This window comes from Arachis hypogaea, chromosome 2, assembly GCF_003086295.3.
Source record: "Arachis hypogaea cultivar Tifrunner chromosome 2, arahy.Tifrunner.gnm2.J5K5, whole genome shotgun sequence".
Lineage (NCBI taxonomy): Eukaryota > Viridiplantae > Streptophyta > Magnoliopsida > Fabales > Fabaceae > Arachis > Arachis hypogaea.
The window spans coordinates 11624787-11649289 of record NC_092037.1 but is presented as its reverse complement, the minus strand read 5'-3'; the positions used below and the strand labels follow the sequence as shown (position 1 = coordinate 11649289).

Here is a 24503-nt window from a genome sequence, read left to right as displayed (position 1 = left end):
ATTTAATAAAATTGATTGTGGACTTTTCCTTTAAATAAAATCCAACAAAAGAAAAGTTATTCTAATCTCATAACAATGCTTTTCTATATGCATACCTGTTGCCGCGGCAGCCGTCAGGGTCGTGATGTCGCCGGCGGACCTTACGTTCACGGAGGAGCTAACCACCGAGGCCAAGTGATCACGCTCAGCCCCCATAGCCTCTGCGGCCGCAACACACTGAGCCGCAACAAGCGTTGCGGCAGACGCCACTGCCATGTCTGTCTTGGCCATCTGCTCGTCCTTGCCGGACCCAGATGAGGCAGCTATGGCGGCGGCAATGGCTGCAACAGCGGCGGCAACACCAGCAACCGAAACCGCTGCATGTAGCTGAGCATTGTGGGCCCTTGTTTCCTCCTTCTTCTTCTCCTTCCTGTCCTTAAGCCACCTTCCTACCGTCTTGCCACCACTACCACCTGCTGCCACGGCGGCGCCACCGGTGGCGGAAGCCCTGTATTGACTACTCAGGCTGGTGATGTTGTTGTTGCTATTATGGTTGTTGTTGTTGGACCGGCTACACTGCATATATGATGTTAATAAAGATTAGGTTTTATGTCTTCCTTCCGCGAGTCACAATGTACTTTTCTTCTTTTCTTTTTCTACTATGAATTATTGAGAGATTGATTTCTATTATGATAACTTAAGCTTAGATGTCCCATTCAAAATAATAATAAAAAACCTTTACACTAGATGTGTTTTTGTTTCACTCTGCTCTTGTTTAATTGTGAGGAATTTTTATTATTTAGTTTTCTTTAAAATGTGCAATTGTTGCTATGGGAGACTAAATGGGTAACAAGATTGGTGTGCCAGTGCTAAAGGCGAATAAAGACGAATTTTGAATCCCCTTGTGGGCTGAACTTTGGACTCAAAGGGAGCAGTTTTTGGTTGGTGTTCAAGGTGGGATCTTGTTAACCAATTTCACAGTAGGATGAGGGGACCAGAATCAGGAAGAATGACAGAGGTTTTAGACAATCATGAGAAGAGATGCAATGTAACAAACAAATATAGAGATTTTGTTCTTTCTTTTCTTTTCTTTGTTCCCTCCCCAACTTTTGTTAACAAGAGCAGCAATAAAGACAAATGGTAACACCAAATTTTTGTCATGTTAGATAGAAATGCCAATAAGGATTTTTTTTTTTTCTCTTAATCTTCGATATACTTTAACTATTAATGTATTATCAAGTCAGTCCCCAGAAAATCAATTACTAACAAATTCGCCTCTAAAAATTGTTGTTTGTGCTAATCATTTGGAGCTAAATTAAGCTTAGCCTTTTTAACTAGCAACCAAAACTAGAACATTTTCAATTTCTACTTTTTGTTTGTCTGTTAGTGTTAGAGAGAACCTGTGGGTACTGTCCTCCGAGTGTCATCGAAGTTTGTTTGTGGTTACAGAGAAAGCTGGAACTAAGATGGTACAGTTTGGTCAGTGCTCGTGCTTTGTACCCAAAAAATATTTCTTTTATTTTTTCCTTTCCTTAAGAAAGGCAAAACAAATCAACATGGCTGTGTCTTGTTTAGGTTGATATGGGATTCATGCTATTGCTATGGCTAAAAAAGAAAGAGAAAGATGAAAATGAAGAGAAGGATGCTTACCTTGAAATCATCAATTTCAGTTGGGGAAACTGGAGGGCCATTGCTGTGAGATAGCCTCCCTGAGGTTCTTGGAGACACCTCCTGCTGACCAAACTCAAACAACAATCACCAATTGCTTCAGTTTCTTTTTCTAAATTAAAATTCAACATATAAAGTGCTCACTAACTATTGTGAAACGTTAAACACTCCGTAGTCTACACACTAAAGAATAACTCAACATAAGCTGTTTAAGACAAGAAAAATGGAAGCTAAATGAAAATTGGAATGGTTCTGTTTTTGCCAAGATGACCCAGATAAGAAAAAATGGAACTTTAAGCTTACTGAGGAGGATTTGCATTCAAAATTAACAGAAAAATGAAAGCTTGGAAAGAAACTGAACAACAAGACTGACCCTGCAGAACGCAAATAAGCTTCTGGACCACTAGAGAAAACAGAACAGAAAATATCAAAAAGAGACAAAAGTAAAAAGTGAAAACAAAAGTAAAGTCGCATGAAACAAGGAAAGTGAGTTGTTGTAGAAGATGAGCGTAGATTAAGGCTGTGTTTGGCTTATAATTTCTAAAATAATTTCATCTTTTTAGTACTACTTTTTCAAATTATGGTTTGTGACCTACGAATCAAGTTGAGAGGCGATTCTACTATTTTCAGCAAAACATGTTATAAACATGAATGAATTGAAACTGAATTAACATCCTTAATAAAGCAAAAGAAAGAACATACCGACTGTGATCATCTGAGAGGTCTCAGAGGAAGCAAAAGAAAAAGGATTGCCAGAAACAATGGCAGATTCTTCAGCAGCTTCACCAGCAATGTCCTCAAGTATAGGCATAGAATTATGATTATTATTACTATTATTATTAGAACAACCACCATTGTTGTAGTTGGCCTTATAAGAAGAAGGTAGTGCTGGAAGTTGAGCTGGGGAAAGAACCTTACACACTTCAAGAGCAGAGGCACTCCATGAACGAGACAAGAACTCCATAGGGTCTTGTGGTGTCTCAGGTTGCCTCAGCAACATGCTCCATGCTTGTGTTTCTGGTTTTTCTTTCTCCATTTTTTTGTTAAAATTTATTTTGAGAAGCAAAAGAGATAGAGAGAGCAAAGTGTGAATGAAGACTGAAGAGTTTTGGAGAAGAGTATATTGGTTCTTCTGTGGCTTTATAGTGAGTGAGAGTGTCAAGTCGGATACTCAATTAATTAATTAAAGCTTATACACACAAAAGGGTCTCGAATCATAGCATCTTACACTTTATGTCTTTGTAATTTGTATGGCTTAGTAAAGGTATAAAATTTAGATATAAAGATGGAGAATTTCTAGTATAAAAGGAAAGAAAAAAGCAACATGAAGGAGCAAAATAAATTGCTTGAATGGACAAACAATACGAGGCTTGCTACACATACAAGTCTTTTTGACTTACAAGTTTTACAAGTTGCTACACATTAGAGTCTTTTAATGCGTTATTTAGTTTCCAAAGCGCTACACTCACCGTGAATTATGAACCACTCCTCTTCCTCTTCACTCACCGTGGATTATGAACAACTCATCTTCCTCTTCCTCTTCCTCTTCCTCTTCCTCTTCCTCTTCCTCTTCTTCTTCTTCTTCTTCTTCTTCTTCTTCTTCTTCACTCACCGTAGATTATGAACAACTCATCTTCCTCTTCCTCTTCCTCTTCTTCTTCTTCTTCTTCTTCTTCCTCCTCCTCCATGTATTTCTTCTTTATTCTCTTTGCCTTTTCATTAGTTGTTTTATTTGCGTTTATTACTGGTATTCTTGTTTCGTTTTTTTCGATTTTCATGGTTTCTGAAATCAAGCTTTGAAATCGTTTTGAAGATAATGGAACTTCAGAAATACACCCAAACGATTATAGAAAATACACCCAAACGATTATAGAAAATACACACAAACGATATTTCTTCGTTATTCTTTTTGCCTTTTCATTAGTTGTTTTACTTGCATTTATTACTGGTATTCTTGCTTCTTTTTTTTCGATTTTCATGGTTTCTGAAATCAAACTTTGAAATCGTTTTGAAAATAATAGAACTTCAGAAATACACCCAAACGATTATAGAAATACACCCAAACGATTACAGAAATACACCCAAACGATATTTCTTCGTTCTTCTCTTTGCCTTTTCATTAGTTGTTTTACTCGTTTATTACTGGTATTCTTACTTCTTTTTTTTTCGATTTTCATGGTTTCTGAAATCAAGTTTTGAAATCGTTTTGAAAATAATGAAACTTCAGAAATACACCCAAACGATTACAGAAATACACCCAAAGGACACTTTATGCATAATTCAGAACTCTTTCTCTTTCTCCTCCTCATATTCTGCTGCTTCTTCTTCTTCAAAAATGATTTCAGAGCTTGATATCAAAAAATAATGGAAATCAAGAATAACGAAAAAAGAAAACAAAGAAAAAAGCACGTAAATGAAGAAGGAGAAAGAGAAGGCAAAAAACGAAAGAAAAGAAGAAGAAGAAGAGGAGGAAGAGGAAGAAGAATGTGCAGCAAGAAGAAGAAGACGGTGCAGTGAAATTGTGCAGTAACGGTTGAAGAAGGAGAAAGAGAAAGTAAGAAACGAAAGAAAAGAAGAAGAAGAGGAAGAGGAAGAAGAACGTGCAGTAACGTTCAAGCGCGTTAATATAATAACTTGTAAAGACTTGTATAAAAAAATGCTTGTATATGGAGAATTTCTCAAACAATATAGGTCTTAATGGGCTAGATGTTTTGGCTTGTAAGTTAGTTATTTACAACTTAACATAGTTTGAATGTGTAGACTTGAATCCTTAAATTTAGGTTCTAAAAATAATAAGATAAATAATTACTGAAAACGATTTTATTTATTTTAACGTTATCAATCAATTAGATCAAATAAAGAAAAATATCTTCAATTTGGCTTATTTTGTTAGGAAATTATTTGATTTTCTAACTTATTTGTGGGCAATACATATATTAATTATAATCACAAATTATGCTATTTCAAATTAAATGACTTATATAATGGTGATCTCATTTATTGTTGTAAATGCTAACTGAATAAGTCATTATTACTTTTGATTTGGAATTAAATGAGAATAAAACCGGATATTATCTTTTGTTCCTTAGATAATTATCTTTTTTGGATTTTAGATATATTATCTTTTGGGCTTTAGATACTATTTTATTTGGGCTTTAGGGTTTAACGGGTGACATGCTCAAATATAAATAGACCTTCAGGGTTTCGGTCCCAATATACCAAAGCCGTCTTTGTTACTCTTTTCCCATCAAAAGAGTTACAGTTCAGCCACCTAGGAATACAGAAGACTTTGATTGAGGAAGATCAAAAGAATCACAATATCCAAATTCTTCCATCAATTTCTGACTCTTATGAATTCAGGTACGCTTCCGCATTATAATTAATATATGTATTGCCCACAAATAAGTTAGGAAATCAAATAATTTCCTAACAATCTCCCACTTGGGCTATACATATGCTATTTCTTGAAATAATCACGTCTTTATAAACTTTATGCGCGCATCTGAATGCTATTTCTCTCATTACTTTAACAATCTGTTTCGTCTCATACATTAGATATGGAACTACCGCAGCTTTTATCACATTAAATGCCGTGACTAAACCACGCCAATCACCATCCTAATATACTCAACGACATAGATCAAATTTGGATGAGTAATATGGAAATTACATGCCAAGTGATCTCATGCATGTCTATTTCCAGCTGGTCCAACTTTATTGAGATCAAACACAATACAAATATTGCAAAATGAACATTTCATATAACATGAAATAAACCATCAACTTAGTTCTGTAGAAAATAACTCAATATCTATCATAGGACATATAGCATAAAATAAACTCTCATTAAACCAAGGCATCACTAATATTGACATCCATCCGAGCAGTGTGCTCATGAAAGACTTTAGGAATCAATTCCTTGGTTATTGAGTCTGCTAGCATATACTCTGTTCCTAGATGTCCTATGGAAATCTATTTTTCTTAACCTTCCTCCTTGACAACTAAGAACTTGATGTCTGTATGCTTCAATTTTGTCAAGCTCTTATTGTTGTTGGAGTATAATACTGCTGACTTATTGTCACAAAATATCTTTAATGGTCTTTCAATGTCATCTACTATATGAAGCTTAGTGACAAAGTTTCGCAACCATATGCCATGAAATCGGAATCAGAGTACCTAATGATCTCCAAATTTTCTGATCTCTGATAAATAAGCATGTAATCCTTTGTTCTCTTTAAACAACGCATTACGCGTTCAACAGCTATCCAATGATTCATATCCGGATTGCTCAAGTATCTACCTAACACTCTCACTATAAATGATATATCGGGATATATGTAGACTTGAGCATACATTAAATTCCCTAGTGCTAATGCATAAGGTTTATCATGCATTGTTGTCCTCTCAAGATCATTTTCAGGGCATTATTTGAGACTGAACTTGTCTCCTTTAGTTACGGGTGTGTCCATTGGTCTACAACTTTCTATGCCATATCTACTTAAAATCTTATCGATATAGTTCTTTTGTGATAATCCAAGAATACCTTAAGAGCGATCTCTTAGTATCTCGATTCCTAATACAAAAGAGGCATCACCAAGATCTTTCATTTCGAATTTGTCCGATAGAAATTTCTTAGTTTCATGCAACAAGCCTATATCGTTACTAGCAAGTAGAATGTCATCAACATATAAGACCAAAAGGATATATTTACTCCCACTGAACTTGCGGTATACACATTCATCTATAATATTTACCTCAAAACCATGAGGTAATGACTTAATTAAACTTGTCATACCATTAACGGGAAGCTTGTTTGAGACCATAGATGGATTTTCTCCTTTTTTTATTGGATCTCCTTAATGACACTTCTTGAGGTTGTTGAGCTTGCTGTATGGATTGGGATTGAGGAGGATTCTCATTATTTTCCTGTGCTGTAGCAATATCTTGAGCAACAATGATATTCTCATTGTTCTCTTGTACTGTAACTGGATCTATAGTAGGATTCTCATTGTGCTCTTGTACTATAACTGTATCTTGAACAATAATAGGCACAAGGTCCTGATCATTGTCAGTTATAGAATCCTCATCAAAAGCAACATTTCTAATATTCCCTTCCCCCCAAACTCAACATCCTCAAGAAATCTCGCATTTCCCGTTTCAAAATTAGACCTTGATGCAGGATTGTAAAACTTGTACCCCCGTGAACACTCGCGTAACCAACAAAGTAGCAACTAATTGTCCTTAAGTCCAATTTTCTTTCATGCGGCCTATTAGGTCGCGCCTCAGTTGGACATCCCCAAATATGCAAATGCTTTATATTGGGCATTTTTCCAGTCCAAATTTCATATGGGGTTTTGTTAACTGCTTTGCTTGGCACCCTATTAAGGATGTACACTGCGGTCTTTAAGGCTTCTCCCCAGAGTGATTCAGGCAAGGAAGAATGACTAATCATACTTCTCTCCATGTCCTTAAGAGTTCTGTTCCTTCGCTTTGCAACAGCATTCATGCTAGGTTTGCCTGGCATGATGTATTGCGGAACAATACCACACTCCTCTAAGAAAAAAAAGCAAAAGGCCCAGGACGTTGCTCACCTGAACCGTCATATCTTCCGTAGTATTCACCATCACGATCAGATTTGACAGCTTTAATTTTCTTTCCAAGTTGAAGTTCAACTTCAGCTTTGAAAGACTTGAAAACATCCAAGGCTTGGGACTTTTCATGAATTAAATATAGATACCCATAACGAGAGTAATAATCTATGAACGTAATAAAGTACCGTTGTCCATTCCAAGAGACAGTAGGGAATGTGCCACATATATCGGTATGTATCAGTTCTAAGACATCATTAGCTCTCTCGGTACCTAATTTCCTTTTGTTTGTTGTTTTCCCCCCTTTATGCACTCAATACAGACTTCAAAGTCCACCAAATTTAGGGGTCCAAGAATTCCATCCGACACAGGCCTCTGAATTCTCTGTTTAGAGATGTGACCTAGGCGTTTGTGTCATAATGATGCCGAATTCTCATTTAGTTTTCGTTTAGTACCTGTTTGCAGTATTTCATTATTATTTGAATTTAGGTCAAGCCTATATAGATTATCCACCAAATGACCAGAGCAAATATTATTCGAATTATAAAAGAGACTGGCTTTATTGTCTCTGAACGAACAAAAATAACCTGATTTGTCCAAACGAGAAACAGAAACTGATGAGCGGATATTTTATACGCTTTTTTAGGGTAATTTCGTGTAGACTTTAGTATGTTTTAATTAGTTTTTAGTCGAATATCATTAGTTTTTAGGAAAAAATCATATTTCTGGACTTTACCATAAGTTTGTGTATTTTTCTGTGATTTCATGTATTTTCTGACTGAAATTAAGGGAGCTGAGCAAAAATCTGATTTAGGCTGAAAAATGACTGCTGATGCTGTTGGATCCTGACCTTCCTGCACTCAGAATGAATTTTCTGGAGCTATAGGAGTCCAATTGATGCGCACTCAATTGGGTTGGAAAGTAGACATCCAGGGCTTTCCATCAATATATAATAGTCCATACTTTGCGCAAAGATAGATGACGTAAACTGGCGTTCAACGCCAGTTCCATGTTGCAGTCTGGCGTCCAGCGCCAGAAACAGGTTACAAGTTGGAGTTCAACGCCCAAAGCACGTTACAACCTGGCGTTCAACTCCATAAATAGCCCAAGCACGTGAGAGGCTTAAGTCTCAGCCCCAGCACACACCAAGTGGGCCCCAGAAGTGGATTTATGCACCAATTATCTTAGTTTACTCATATTCTGTAAACTTAGGTTACTAGTTTACTATTTAAACAACTTTTAGAGACTTATTTTGTACCTCATGACATTTTCAAATCTGAACTACATACTCTTTGACGGCATGAGTCTCTAAACTCCATTGTTGGGGGTGAGGAGCTCTGCAACGTCTCAATGAATTAATGCAATTACTTATATTTTTCCATTCACATATGCATGTTCCTATCTAAGATGTTCATTCGCGCTTAATTATGGAGAAGGTGATGATCCGTGACACTCATCACCTTCCTCAACCCATGAATGTGTGTCTGACAACCACCTCCGTTCTACATCAGATTGAATGAATATCTCTTAGATTCCTTAATCAGAATCTTTGTGGTATGAGCCGAAGTGATGGCAGCATTCATTAGAATCCGGAAAGTCTAACCTTGTCTGTGGTATTCCGAGTAGGATTCCGGGATTGAATGACTGTGACGAGTTTCAAACTCCTGAAGGCTGGGCGTTAGTGACGGACGCAAAAGAATCATTGGATTCTATTCCAACCTGATTGAGAACCGACAGATGATTAGCCGTGCTGTGACAGAGCATCTGGACCATTTTCACTGAGAGGATGGGAAGTAGCCATTGACAACGGTGACACCCTACATAGAGCTTGCCATGGAAGGAACTTTGCAATTATGTTATTGAGTTGAATATTATATTGCAGGGATTCAAAGGACAAAACATCTCCAAAACCCCAACATATTCTCCATTACTGCATTACAAGTAATTAATTCACGCTCTTTTATTTTTCTAATAATTCAAACTGAGAATTTTAATTGAAATCCTGACTAAGAATAATAAAATAAACATAGCTTGCTTCAAACCAATAATCTCCATGGGATCGACCCTTACTCACGTAAGGTATTACTTGGACGACCCAGTGCACTTGCTGGTTAGTTGTGCGGATTGCAAAAGTGCGATTGCAATTTCGTGCACCAAGTTTTTAGCGCCGTTGCCGGGGATTATTCGAGTTTGAACAACTAAAGGTTTATTTTGTTGCTTAGATTAGGAATAATTTATTTTTGTTGTTATAGAGTCATTAAATTCTGAGTCCTTTATTCCCTTTTCAAAAATATTATTTTTCTTTATCAATTTCTAATTTTTTTTCCGTGAGTTTAGTGTCTTGTTCTAAGTTTGGTGTCAATTGCATGTTTTTCCTTGTCTCTTAATTTTTCGAATTGCATGTTCTTGTTCTTCCTTGATCTTCAAATTGTTCTTGTCAATTTCTCTTGTTTGATCTTTGGTTTGTTTTGTTTTGTGTATTTTTCGTGTTTTTATGGTGCAATTTCAAATTATTAGTTTTCAAAAATAAATCTTTTTATATACAATATTAAAACACGTTACATTTGTAAATCAGTTGGCTAGAGTGTTGGCTTATGTTCTTGGCAATTGGGTATCTTCCCTTTTTAAAACCTTTTTCAAAAAAAAATTTTCTTTGATTAAATCTTATACCAAACTTTAAGTTTGGTGTTTTCTTGTTAATCTCTCTTTAATTTTCAAAAATTTCATTGTGGTTTTCTAAAAATTTTAAGTTTGGTGTTCTTTCTTTTGCTCTTGGTGTTCTTGTGAATCTTCAAAGTGTTCTTGAGTCTTCTTTGTGTTTTGATCTTAAAATTTTTAAGTTTGGTGTTCTTTGGTGTTTTCCCTCCAAAATTTTCGAAAATAAGGAGCATTAGATCCAAAAATTTTAAGTCTTGTGTCTTTTATGTGTTTTTCTCTTTCATCATAAAATTCAAAATTAAAAAAATATCTTTTCTAACTATTTTTAAGCCATATTTTTGATATTTTTTTTTTATAAAAATTCAGATTTCAATTTCAAAATTTTTCAAATCTTATCCTTTTAAGATTTAAAAAAAAAAATATTTTCCTTCTTAAAATCTTTTCAACTCATAAATATCTTTTTCAAATCTTCACAATATCTTTTTCAAAACAAATTTATCTTTTTCAAATACCTTTTATATCTTTTCAATCTTCAATTATATCTGTTTCCTATCATATTTATCTTTTACAAATCATATCTTCTATCTTATCTTTTCTCAAAATTTTCGAAAATATCCTAACCAACTTCTCTCACCTCATTTTTTTCGAAAATCTTCATAAAATATTTTCAAATTTTTATTTTTATTTTTATTTTCATTTTTATTTCATTTTTTTATTTATTTCATTTTATTTTATTTTATTATTTCGAAAATATATAAAAAAAATTAATAAAATAAATAATATCAACATCCATATCATCTCCCTTGCTCCATCATGGAACTAAGTGGAAATCAACAGTCCAGAAGGACTCTGGGGTCATATGCTAACCCCACTACTGCTTCATATGGGAGTAGTATCTGTATACCCTCCATCGGAGTCAGTAGCTTTGAGTTGAATCCTCAGCTCATTATCATGGTGCAGCAAAGTTGTCAGTATTCCGGTCTTCCACAGGAAGAACCTATAGAGTTTCTGGCACAATTTTTACAAATTGCTGACACAGTACATGATAAGGAAGTAGATCAGGATGTCTACAGATTATTACTCTTTCCATTTGCTATAAAGGACCAAGCTAAGAGGTGGTTAAATAACCAACCTAAGGACAGCATAAAGACATGGAAACAACTGTCAGAAAAATTCCTGAATCACTATTTTCCTCCAAAACGGATGACACAGCTAAGACTAAGCATCCAAGGCTTCAAACAAGGAGATAATGAATCCTTTTATGATGCCTGGGAAAGATACAGAGAGATGCTAAGAAAATACCCCTCTGAAATATTTTCAGAATGTGTGCAATTAGACATCTTCTACTATGGGCTTACAGAAAGAGCTCAGATTTCTCTAGACCACTCAGCTGGTGGATCTATACACATGAGGAAGACAATAGAAGAAGCTCAAGAGCTCATTGATACAGTTGCCAGAAATCAGCATCTGTACCTAAGAAGGGAATCTTCCATCAACAAAGAGGCTAAAACAGTAACTGCTGAACTCAGTCCTGCAGATCAAGCTGCTGAATTCAATCAGCAATTAGATTTTCTAACAAAACAGTTAGCCGAATTCAAGGAGATACTACTAGAAACAAGAATGGCTAATATGAATATGAAAATACAGTTAAAGCAGACAGAACAGCAGTTATCAAAACCAATAACAGAAGAATACCAAGCAGTTCAATTAAGAAGTGGGAAAACCTTAAATACCTCACTTCAAGGTAGTAGGAAGCCAAGAAATGAGCAAACCACCCAAAATTCATCTGAGGACAATCAGAGCCCAGAAAGGAATGACTCTGGTGCCCAAACGCCAGAAAATGGGGGGAAAGCTGGCGCTGAACGCCCAGACCATGCTCAGTCCTGGCGTTCAACGCCAGAAATAAGCAATGAATTGGCGTTGAACGCCCAAAGGAAGCACAGTTCTGGCGTTCAAACGCCAAAAACAGGTAAGGAGCTGGCGTCTAATGCCACTCCAGCTTCCACCCCTGGCATTCGAACGCCAGTGGGAGATCAGACACATACAAGTGCTGATAACAAGCCCTCTAAAAAGGCTTCTCAGCCCACACCTGTAGGCAATAAACCTACAGCAACTAAGGTTGAGGAATATAAAGTCAAAATGCCTTATCCTCAGAAACTCCGCCAAGCGGAACAGGATAAGCAATTTGCCCGCTTTGCAGACTATCTCAGGACTCTTGAAATAAAGATTCCGTTTGCAGAGGCACTTGAGCAAATACCCTCTTATGCAAAGTTCATGAAAGAGATCTTAAGTCATAAGAAGGATTAGAGGGAAACTGAGAAAATTTACCTCACTGAAGAATGCAGTGCAGTCATTCTGAAAAGCTTACCTGAGAAGCTTAAAGATCCGGGAAGCTTTATGATACCATGCACATTACAAGGTACTTGTACCAAGCAAGCTCTATGTGATCTTGGGGCAAGTATTAATCTAATACCTGCAGCTACTATCAGAAAGCTTGGGTTGACTGATGAAGTTAAACCAACTCGGATATGTCTCCAACTTGCTGATGGCTCCATTAAATACCCATCAGGCGTGATTGAAGACATGATTGTCAAGGTTGGGCTATTTGCCTTTCCCACTGACTTTGTGATGCTGGAAATGGAGGAGCACAAGAGTGCAACTCTCATTCTGGGAAGACCTTTCCTAGCAACTGGCCGAACCCTCCTTGATGTTCAAAAAGGGGAAGTAACCCTGAGAGTCAATGAGGATGAGTTCAAGTTGAATGTTGTCAAAGCCATGCAGCATCCAGACACCCAAAATGACTGCATGAGCGTTGATATTATTGACTCTCTGGTAAAAGAGGTCAATATGGCTGAGAGTCTCGAATCAGAGCTAGAGGATATCTTTAAAGATGTTCAGCCTGATCTGGAGGAACCAGAGAGAATAATAGAACCTCTGAAAATCCCTTAGGAAGAGGAGAAACCTCCCAAACTCGAGCTCAAACCATTACCACCATCCCTGAAATATGCATTTCTGGGAGAAGGTGATACCTTTCCTGTAATCATAAGCTCTACCTTAGAGCCACAGGAAGAGGAAGCACTAATTCAAGTGCTAAGGACACACAAGACAGCTCTTGGGTGGTCCATCAGTGATCTCAAGGGCATTAGCCCAGCCAGATGCATGCACAAGATCTTACTGGAGGGTGACGCCAAGCCAGTGGTTCAACCACAAAGGCGGCTGAATCCAGCCATGAAGGAGGTGGTGCAGAAAGAGGTCACTAAGTTACTAGAGGCTGGGATTATTTATCCTATTTCTGATAGCCCCTGGGTAAGCCATGTCCAAGTCGTCCCTAAGAAAGGTGGCATGACAGTGGTTCATAATGAAAAAAATGAACTGGTTCCTACAAGAACAGTTACAGGGTGGCGTATGTGTATTGATTATAGAAGGCTCAATACAGCTACCAGAAAGGATCATTTTCCTTTACCATTCATAGACCAGATGCTAGAAAGACTAGCAGATCATGAATACTACTACTTCCTGGATGGATATTCAGGTTATAATTAAATCGCAGTAGATCCAAAAGATCAAGAGAAAACGGCATTCACATGTCCATCCGGAGTATTTGCATACAGAAGGATGCCATTTGGCTTGTGCAATGCACCTGCAACCTTTCAAAGGTGCATGCTCTCAATTTCCTCTGATATGGTGGAAAAATTTTTGGAAGTCTTCATGGATGACTTTTCAGTATTTGGAGACTCATTCAGTTCCTGTCTTGACCATCTAGCACTTGTTCTAAAGAGATGCCAAGAGACCAACCTAGTTTTAAACTGGGAGAAATGTCACTTTATGGTGACTGAAGGAATTGTCCTTGGGCACAAAATCTCGAACAGGGGAATAGAGGTGGATCAAGCTAAGGTAGAGGTAATTAAAAAATTACCACCACCAGCCAATGTTAAGGCAATCAGAAGCTTTCTGGGGCATGCAGGATTCTATAGGAGGTTTATAAAGGATTTTTCAAAAATTGTCAAACCTCTAAGTAATCTGCTAGCTGCTGACATGCCATTTATCTTTGATAAGGAGTGTCTGTGGGTGTTTGAGACTCTGAAAGCTAAGCTGGTCACAGCACCAGTCATCTCTGCACCAGACTGGACATTACCATTTGAATTAATATGTGATGCCAGTGACCATGCCATTGGTGCAGTGTTGGGACAGAGACATGACAAGCTTCTGCACGTCATTTACTATGCCAGTCATGTTTTAAATGACGCACAGAAGAATTACACAACCACAGAAAAAGAGCTGCTTATAGTGGTTTACGCTATTGACAAGTTTAGATCCTATTTAGTAGGATCAAAAGTGATTGTGTACACTGATCATGCTGCTCTTAAATATCTACTCACAAAGTAGGATTCAAAACCCAGACTTATCAGATGGGTGTTGCTTCTGCAAGAGTTTGATATAGAAATAATAGACAGAAAAGGGACAGAAAACCAAGTAGCAGATCACCTGTCCCGAATAGAACTAGTAGAAGGGGCGTCCCTCCCTCTTACTGAGATCTCTAAAACCTTTCCGGATGAGCAACTCTTTGCCATCCAGGAAGTGCCATGGTTTACAGACATTGCAAACTACAAGGCAGTAAGGTTCATACCCAAAGAGTACAGTAGGCAGCAATCAAAGAAGTTGATCACGGATGCAAAGTACTATCTTTGGGATGAACCATATCTCTTCAAGAGATGTGCAGACGGAGTAATCCATAGATATGTGCCTAAAGAAGAAGCGCAGAGGATCCTATGGCACTGCCATGGATCACAGTATGGAGGACATTTTGGAAGTGAGCGAACAGCCACAAGAGTCCTCCAATGTGGCTTCTACTGGCCTACTCTCTATAAAGATTCCCGAGCGTTTGTGCTTAATTGCGACAGTTGCCAAAGATCTGGCAATCTGCCTCACAGTTATGCCATGCCTCAACAAGGGATATTGGAGATTGAGTTGTTTGATGTATGGGGTATTGACTTCATGGGACCTTTCCCACCATCATACTCAAACACTTATATTCTGGTGGCGGTGGATTATGTATCCAAATGGGTAGAAGCTATTGCTACACCTACTAATGACACTAAGACAGTGTTAAAATTCCTCTAGAAATATATCTTCAGCAGATTTGGCACCGCTAGAGTACTAATCAGTGATGGGGGCACTCATTTCTGCAATAAACAGCTCTATTCTGCTTTGGTTCGTTATGGAGTTAGCCACAGGATGGCCACTCCATATCATCCACAGACTAATGGGCAAGCTGAAGTCTCAAATAGAGAACTCAAAAGAATCCTGGAACGGACTGTAATTAACCGTAGAAGGGATTGGGCAAGAAGCTTGGATGATGCTCTGTGGGCATACAGAACAGCATTCAAGACCCCTATATGGACCTCTCCATACCAGCTTGTGTATGGAAAGGCATGTCACTTGCCAGTGGAACTGGAACATAAGGCCTACTGGGCAACCAAATTCCTGAACCTTGATGCCAAGTTAGCTAAAGAAAAATGATTGCTCCAGTTAAATGAGCTAGAGGAATTTATACTCAATGCTTTCGAGAATGCAAAAATATACAAAGAGAAAGTAAAAAGATGGCATGATAAGAAATTGTCATCCAGAGTCTTTGAGCCAGGGCAGAAAGTTCTGCTATTTAATTCTAGGCTCAGATTATTCCCCGGGAAATTGAAGTCCCGGTGGAGAAGTCCATATGTGATTACAAGCGTGTCACCATATAGATACGTAGAGCTTCAGGATAATGATTCTAATAAAAAGTTCATTGTTAATGGACAGAGAGTCAAACATTATCTTGAAAGCAATTTTGAGCAAGAATGCTCAAAACTGAGGCTTGATTAAAGCTCAGTAATAGTCCAGCTAATGACAATAAAAAAGCACTTGCTGGGAGGCAACCCAGCCATTTACAAAGTATTTGTTAATTAATTGATTTTTTTTACAGGTATATGTCAGGTATCTTCAAGGTAAAATAGCAATTGCTTGAATTCACAAAGTTACAAGGGAATTTGGAAGCTCACTGGCGTGAAAAAAAACAGTAAGAAACATTTTGGGCGTTGAACGCCCAAAAGAAGCACCCACTGGGCGTTCAACGCCAGTGAGGGTAGCCATCTGGGCGTTAAACGCCAGAAAGGAGCATCTTCTGGGCGTTGAATGCCAAAAAGAAGCACCTTCTGGGCGTTTAACGACAGATTGACAGAATCCTGGGCGTTCAGAAAAACGCCTAGTGACAAAGGACTTCCTGGCGTTCAACGCCAGAAAGAAGCAATAGCTGGGCGTTGAACGCCCAGGAGAAGCAGCAATTGGGCGTTAAACGCCCGAAACATGCAGCGTTTGGGCGTTTAACGCCAGGATTGTGGGGAGGAGGTAATTTCGTTTTCAATTCAAATTTTTTCCAATTTTCACGTTTCAATTCATGATTTCTTGCATAAACATGTTACAAACTCTCATCTTTCAACTTCAATTTCAAAATTTTTTTAATCCTAAACATATTTCTTGATTTTTCTTTAATTTCTTTTCAAAACTTTTTCAAAACTCATCTATCTTTTTGAACTCTTTTCAAATCTTTTTAATTTCTTCTCATATCTTTTTCAACTCATCATATCTTTTGAATTTCGAATTTGCCTCTCCTACTATTCCTCTCCTTTCCTTTCTTTTGCTTGAGGACAAGTAAACCTCTAAGTTTGGTGTGATTCGCCATGATCACTGAGCTAAAACTCATCAAGATCATGGCACCTAAGGGAACAGGAAGAGCAAGGATGTGACTTAAAGGAACTGAAGCGTCAGAAATTATCTCTTGAAGGACCAAGCACTCCACAGACTAGAGGAACATCCACTTCCCAAAATAAAGGTCGTTGAGTTCTAATCTTTGCCTTAACTCTGTGATAACTGTTCTTATTAGGAATTTACCTTAGAAGTTATATATTAATAGTAGTAATTAGTATCTCTACTTTGATTTTAATTCCAATTAAGTTATAATTTATTTTTCTCATCATCATCAAACATGAATAAGATAGTAGATTTTTAGAATAAAGAGGCAATATTTTTTTCGAGTTCTTAATAAGAAAAATTCTAATTATCTATATGTGGTGGCAATACTTTTTGTCTTCTGAATGAATGCTTGAACAGTGCATATTTTTGATCTTGTTGTTTATGAATGTTAAAATTATTGGCTCTTGAAAGAATGATAAAAAAGAGAAATGTTATTGATGATCTGAAAAATCAAAAAAATTGATTCTTGAAGTAAGAAAAAGCAGTGAAAAAGCAAAAGCTTGTGCAAAAATAAAATAAAATAAAATAAAATAAAATAGAAAGAAAAAGAAAAAGCAAGCAGAAAAGGCCAATAGCCCTTAAAACTAAAAGGCAGGGATAAAAAGGATCCAAGGATTTGAGCATCAATGGATAGGAGGGCCCAAGGAAATAAATCCAGGCCTAAGCGGCTAAATCAAGCTATCCCTAACCATGTGCTTGTGGCATGCAGGTCCAAGTGAAAAGCTTGAGACTGGGTGGTTAAAGTCGTGATCCAAAGCAAAAAGAGTGTGCTTAAGAGCTCTGGACACCTCTAACTGGGGACTTTAGCAAAGCTGAGTCACAATCTGAAAAGGTTCACCCAGTCATGTGTCTGTGGCATTTATGTATCCGGTGGTAATACTGGAAAACAAAATGCTTAGGGTCACGGCCAAGACTCATAAAAGTAGTTGTGTTCAAGAATCAACATGCTAAACTAGGAGAATCAATCACACTATCTGAATTCTAAGTTCCTATGGATGCCAACCAATCTGAATTTCAAAGGATAAAGTGAGATGCCAAAACTGTTCAGAGGCAAAAAGCTACTAGTCCCGCTCATCTAATTAGAATCTCGGCTTCACTTAAAACTCTGAGATATTATTGCTTCTTGACTTCTTTTTTTCCTTTTTTATTTATCTAGTTGCTTGGGGACAAGCAATGGTTTAAGTTCGGTGTTGTGATGAGCGGATATTTTATACGCTTTTGGGAGGTAATTTCATGTAGATTTTAGTATATTTTAATTAGTTTTTAGTAGAATATCATTAGTTTTTAGGCAAAAATCATATTTCTGGACTTTACTATGAGTTTGTGTATTTTTCTGTGATTTCAGGTATTTTCTGACTGAAATTGAGGAGCTGAGCAAAAATCTGATTTAGGCTGAAAAAGGACTGCTGATGCTATTGGATCCTGACCTCCCTGTACTCAGAATAGATTTTCTGGAACTACAGAAGTCCAATTGACGCGCTCTCAATTGAGTTGGAAAGTAGACATCCAGGGCTTTCCAGCAATATATAATAGTTCATACTTTGTGCAAAGATAGACGACATAAACTGGCGTTCAACGCCAGTTCCATGTTGTAGTCTGGCGTCCAGCGCCAGAAACAGGTTACAAGTTGGAGTTCAACGCCCAAAACACGTTACAACCTGGCGTTCAACTCCAGAAACAGCCCAAGCACGTGAGAGGCTTAAGTCTCAGCCCCAGCACACACCAAGTGGGCCCCAAAAGTAGATTTCTGCACTAATTATCTTAGTTTACTCATATTCTGTAAACCTAGGTTACTAGTTTACTATTTAAACAACTTTTAGAGACTTATTTTGTACCTCATGACATTTTCAGATCTGAACTACATACTCTTTGACGGCATGAGTCTCTAAACTCCATTGTTGGGGGTGAGGAGCTCTGCAGCGTCTCAATGAATTAATGCAATTACTTATATTTTTCCATTCACATATGCGTGTTCCTATCTAAGATGTTCATTCGCGCTTAATTATGGAGAAGGTGATGATCCGTGACACTCATCACCTTCCTCAACCCATGAACGTGTGTCTGACAACCACCTCCGTTCTACATCAGATTGAATGAATATCTCTTAGATTCCTTAATCAGAATCTTCGTGGTATGAGCCGAAGTGATGGCGGCATTCATGAGAATCCGGAAAGTCTAACCTTGTCTGTGGTATTCCGAGTAGGATTCCGGGATTGAATGAATGTGACGAGCTTCAAACTCCTGAAGGCTGGGCGTTAGTGACAGACGCAAAAGAATCATTGGATTCTATTCCAACCTGATTGAGAACCGACAGATGATTAGCCGTGCTGTGACAGAGCATCTGGACCATTTTCACTGAGAGGATGGGAAGTAGCCATTGACAACGGTGACACCCTACATAGAGCTTGCCATGGAAGGAACTTTGCAATTATATTATTTAGTTGAATATTATATTGCAGGGATTCAGAGGACAAAGCATCTCCAAAACCCCAACATATTCTCCATTACTGCATTACAAGTAATTAATTCACGCTCTTTTATTTTTCTAATAATTCAAACTGAGAATTTTAATTGAAATCCTGACTAAGAATAATAAAATAAACATAGCTTGCTTCAAACCAATAATCTCCGTGGGATCGACCCTTACTCACGTAAGGTATTACTTGGACGACCCAGTGCACTTGCTGCTTAGTTGTGCGGATTGCAAAAGTGCGATTGCAATTTCGTGCACCAGAAACCAAATTCCGTCTTAAATGATGGTACATAAAATGTCTCTAATAAATCCAAGTAAAATCCACTCGTGGAACATAATCTAAAGGTTCCTATAGTTTCGACTGCAACTATATTGCCGTCTGCCACATAGATGTATCTTTCAGCATCACTTGGCGGTCGGCTCCATAGGCAATCCTGCATAGTGATACTTACATGAGTAGTAGCAGCAGAATCTACCCACCAAGTATCAACAGGTGCATAACTTAAACTAGCCTCAGAACAAACAAAAGTGAGAATTATACCCTTCTTCACACGCCAAGTGGCATATTTGGTATAATCCTTCTTCATGTGTCCTACCTTCTTACAGAAGAAACAGGTTGAAACTTGATCCTGTTTCTTAGCCTTTTTCTGCTGAGAAGGCACATCTGCAATAGTATCACACTTTCTTTTATACTGAGAAGATGAAGCCATGTGAGCACTTTCAGTCTTATCTTGCTGTAGCCTCTCTTCTTCTTGCACACATTGAGATATAAGCTCATTTAAGGACCAAGTGTCCTTCAGAGTGTTATAACGCACTTCGAATTGCCCAAAGTGTGCAGGAAGGGAAATCAAAATGAAATGCACGAGTAAATCTTCAGACAACTCTAACTTTAGTGCTTTCAATTTTGAAGCAAGATGAGACATTTCCATAATGTACTCCTTTATGTTCCTTTTACCTTTATACCTCATGGAGACAAGTTTCCTCAAAAGACTACTTGCCTCTGTCTTTTCATTCTTGGTAAAGAATTTTTCAATATCTTTTAGGAACTGTTTGGCATCTTTATCCTCAGTAATTGAGTCCCGAAATGCCTCAGGAATTGAGCGTTTCATGATCATAATGCTCATTCGATTGGATCTTTCCCACTTGTCTATTTTAACCTCATTGAGGTTTTCCGGAGTGAAAGTGAGTTTCTCCTTTCGAAGAACTATATCTAGATCCATACAACCAAGGACAATTTCCACGGTATCCTTTCAAACTTTAAAGTTTGAACCATTCAACATAGGAATACTGCTAATTTGTGTAGAAACATTGGTAGCTAAAGCCATAGTTTCTAGATTAGAACAAAAAACATGCAATAAACATTAGTTAAATAATGGAAAAAAATCCATATTGAGATATCTAGAACAACATTAATTTTCAATCTTTGGATAGAAAAATTAACTGTAAGTGATACTCTCATTGCAGTAATCAAATATTGTCAAAATTCCTGTCACACATTAAGCCTTTCTTTAGACCGACTTAATATGCACATGGAGACTTAAACTTTGCAACCTATTTATTACCGCATATATTTTCTATTAATTGGCCAAACAATAACCTTCTTTTGGGCCGATTATTGACTGCATAATTAATAGAAAATAAACAAAAGTGTGTAATGCTTATTCTTTGGCCAAACAATAAACTTCTTTTGGACCGATTATTGTTCGCATAAATAATAAGTATTACTTTATTCTTATTTTCCCAAATATTTATTTACCATTAATATGTGCATGTAATTTGGCCAAATATAAGCCTTCATTTGGGCCGACTAATATTCACATGAATTACATATCAGTATATCACCATATTCCTTATGTTTTGAATAAATCAATTTTCACAAAAGAGGCTACTTTGGCAGCATAATGTTCAATCAATTTATTCTAAAACCAAATCTTTATAATAGATGGGTATAATAATCCAAATTATTACTAGTTTTCTTATGTAACAATAAAAAAATACTTAAATTCCAAAAGGAATTAAACCCTTTTTTTATTTTAACATTATTATTGCTCTAATATTCGGAATTGAGCGAACACCGGTATTATTATTATTATTTATTTTGAAATCACAATATATACCATATAAGTGATTTTAACCAATCCAAAATAATAATAATAATAATACATAAAGAAATTACCAACGTTTCATAATAGATTAAGAAAGCTATATATATATATATAGAAGACTACAATGTCTGCGTGCATTCAAATAATTAAAATTGGAGAAACACTGTAAGTGGCGCAGGAAAGTAACGCACAACATACATTGAATAAGACGCATATCAATTGATTCAAATTAATTTTTTTTTTATTTGATATGCCAATATTAAGTAACAACAAATAACAATGGAATTAATTATTACTTAATGATTTAGTTATGGATAGCTCTGATATCACTTGTTGGAATAATTAATTTTCAATAACTCAAATTATCCATATTGAATCACCAAGCGTATCATACGATCGAAAGAATTTGGATCTTGTGGTTCTTTCGATCTTCTTCAACCAAAACCTTCTGTATTCCTAGGTGGCTGAATTGTAACTCTTTTGACGGGGAAAGAGTAACAAAGGCGGCTTTGGTATATTGGGGACCGAAACCTGAAGGTCTATTTATATTTGAGCATGGCACCCATTAAATCCTAAAGCCCAAATAAAATAGTATCTAAAGCCCAAAAAATAATATATCTAAAATCCAAAAAAGATAATTATCTAAAGAACAAAAGATAATATCCGGTTTTATTCTTATTTAATTCCAAATCAAAAGTAATAATGACTTATTCAGTTAGCATTTAAAACAATAAATGAGATCACCATTATATAAGTTATTTAATTTGAAATAGCATAATTTATAATTATAATTAATATATGTATTGTCCACAAATAAATTAGAAAATCAAATAATTTCCTAACATATTTAGCTAAAAGTTTTTTTTAAGTAATAACACGTGATTTTATGTCTTGTATTTTCTTCAAATTTATATTTCACACTTTTACCGTTTTTTTTAAGACAAAAACAAATTATACGATAAGTTGACATAGTTTAAATAGGATAAATCTGTAAAATATAGTACAAAAACATGCAAAATTTAGTTAGCATAAATTTTAGATGTGCAATCATATATACAAATTTTCAAGTTTTAGATGTGCACAATTTTTTTTACTAATTTTTATTATTTTCTTATGTATACTCAAATCTATCTTTTAAGTTTTATTTTCTCATATTAACAGAAAAAAAAATCATATAAACGAGAAAGAGTAGGGTGACGGACTGATGATAGAGGAAGATGGATGAGAGGGTCACACTACAGTATAGATTTGAATTTACAGATATTTACTTTTTTTTCAACACGTGTATTTTGTTTTTATGTTGAGAAAGCAGCTTGGTAAATTTCGATAGCTTAAAAAGTTGGCGGCGGCTTGGTTAGATATAAGGAAAGAGAAATCATTCATGTTGGACCCTTCTTTGTATATGGGTTGGTTCTTGATTCCTTGAAACTTTTTTTCCTTAACGAGTCCTGCAACAAAAATAGAGAAAGAGTTTTAATACCAATAACAATATTAATTAGCTAAACTAATTTGAGTTAGTCGAGTGATCAGCTCACTCGTCCGCTTAAACAAGTGTTGGAAATTCGAATTCCGCCTTTTACATGCACCAATCCATTGGCTAGTGACAGACTATTAATAATTTATAGAAAATATTTTATTTAAATTGTAAGAAGAATGATAAATAAATGTATTGATGCATTCACGATTGATTTTGTGCTTCTAGAACTTGTACTTGTTCTCCAGATTATTGATCTTCTTCTTGTACTGCTGTTATGTATAATATTCTATTAATTATTTAATTTTGATCTCACGGTGATACTACATTGAAACTAAATGAATTTTTTTATTCAAATAAGACACTTTAAACTTTAAGAACCAAAATAGGATTACGTCCAAATGTAAGAGACAAATTTAATAGTTTACTTATTTTTTTTGTTCTCGTTTAGTATTTTTTGGTTCTCTTTTTGTTTTTAGATTACTTTTCAGGAATGTACATTCACCGATGTCGCTACCACCCTGGAGGTGGAGAAAACCGCTGCCGAGAAAGCTTCCGAACGCCGCCGTCGCATTCAAAAACCCCTAGCACGTCCCTTTATACGGTTCCGGCCATAGTTGTCAGAATCGGACCGGACCGGCCGGTTCGACCGGAGAACCAGTAAATCGGATCCTATGCCAGTCCGGTCTGGTATTTGGACCGTATAAGGTAGAGAATCGGTACGAACCGGTCAAACCCGGTGTGAACCAGTGAAAATTGGTCAAATTCGGCAAAAATTGGACCGGTTCTAGCCGCTCGGTCAACGTTGAAGGAGAATCTACAATGGACCAACGGTCTGCAACTCCACCATGCTCTAAACCCTCTAGCGTAAAGCAAGCATGCTTCTACCACCAAGCTAAAATGTTTCTCATCAATTAATATACAAATTATAATACATATAGCATATTTTCTTTTTACTTATATTAAATTTATTTTAATTTCAAAGTTACTCATTTTTAAATCAATTACATTTTATTTAATTATAAATTTTATTAAATATATATAAATTAAAAAGATAAATTAAAAATTTAATTAATCACAATTTATTTTTTAATGATTATATGATATCTATTAATATTATTTTTTTAATATATTATTTTATTTTTTGTCTTCATATAAGGTTGATAGTTAAAAATTGTTAGATGATATTTAGTTAAACTAGTCAAATAATTAAATTTTATATAATATTTAATTATACCGAGTTAATCGGTTCGACCAGTGACCCACCGATTGAACCAGTGACCTAGTGATCCAGTAACCTTACCGGTTCGATTACCGGTTCGGTTCTGACAACTATGGTTCTGGCATTCCTGCATGGTCGTTAGTTGTTACAGAATGCGCTTGGCTTCGCTCCTCGTATTTTTTTTATTCAAATAAGACACTTTAAACTTTAAGAACCAAAATAGGATTACGTCCAAACATAAGAGACAAATTTAATAGTTTACTTATTATTTTTTTTGGTTCTCGTTTAGTATTTTTTGGTTCTCTTTTTGTTTTTGGATTACTTTTCAAGAATGTACATTCACCAATGTCGCTACCATCCTGGAGGCGGAGAAAACTGCCGCCGAGAAAGCCTCCGAACGCCGCCGTCTTATACACGTTAATAAGCTACATTTTTTCTTATTCTTTCTCAATTGTTTTCATGTATTATTGAAAACTTCTCTATTGCTTGTTCTTCAACTAATTACTCAATGTTCGTGCTGTCTTATTCATGTTTTTTCAATTATTCG

At 36.3% G+C, this 24503-nt stretch overlaps 2 protein-coding genes across 3 annotated transcripts; both read right to left on the bottom strand.

The window, feature by feature from the left end:
* Position 1: 1 nt before the first annotated feature.
* Positions 2–736, bottom strand: LOC140176112 (VAN3-binding protein-like). The gene has a single exon (XM_072205992.1). The coding sequence runs from the start codon at positions 559–561 to the stop codon at positions 31–33; it is 531 nt and encodes a 176-aa protein (XP_072062093.1). The 5' UTR covers positions 562–736; the 3' UTR covers positions 2–30.
* Positions 2–2774, bottom strand: LOC112721704 (VAN3-binding protein). Of its 2 annotated transcripts, none has more exons than XM_072205995.1 (3): positions 2350–2774; positions 1630–1713; positions 2–555 (listed from the first exon to the last, which is right to left on the bottom strand). In XM_072205995.1, the coding sequence occupies exons 1-2, from the start codon at positions 2681–2683 to the stop codon at positions 1646–1648; spliced, it is 402 nt and encodes a 133-aa protein (XP_072062096.1). In that variant the 5' UTR covers positions 2684–2774; the 3' UTR covers positions 2–555; positions 1630–1645. The 2 variants fall into 2 exon arrangements, with proteins under 2 accessions (XP_072062096.1, XP_072062098.1); XM_072205997.1 differs by having other exon boundaries at positions 1630–1710.
* Positions 2775–24503: the final 21729 nt, after the last annotated feature.

Bases quoted from the DNA above. Each gene is read 5' to 3' on its own strand.
- LOC140176112 (XM_072205992.1), bottom strand. From the start codon at position 561: ATGCAGTGTAGCCGGTCCAACAACAACAACCATAATAGCAACAACAAC.
- LOC112721704 (XM_072205995.1), bottom strand. From the start codon at position 2,683: ATGGAGAAAGAAAAACCAGAAACACAAGCATGGAGCATGTTGCTGAGG. The intron at 1,714-2,349 runs GTATGTTCTTTC...GAGTTTGGTCAG, and splicing joins CTCTCAGATGATCACAGTCG to CAGGAGGTGTCTCCAAGAAC.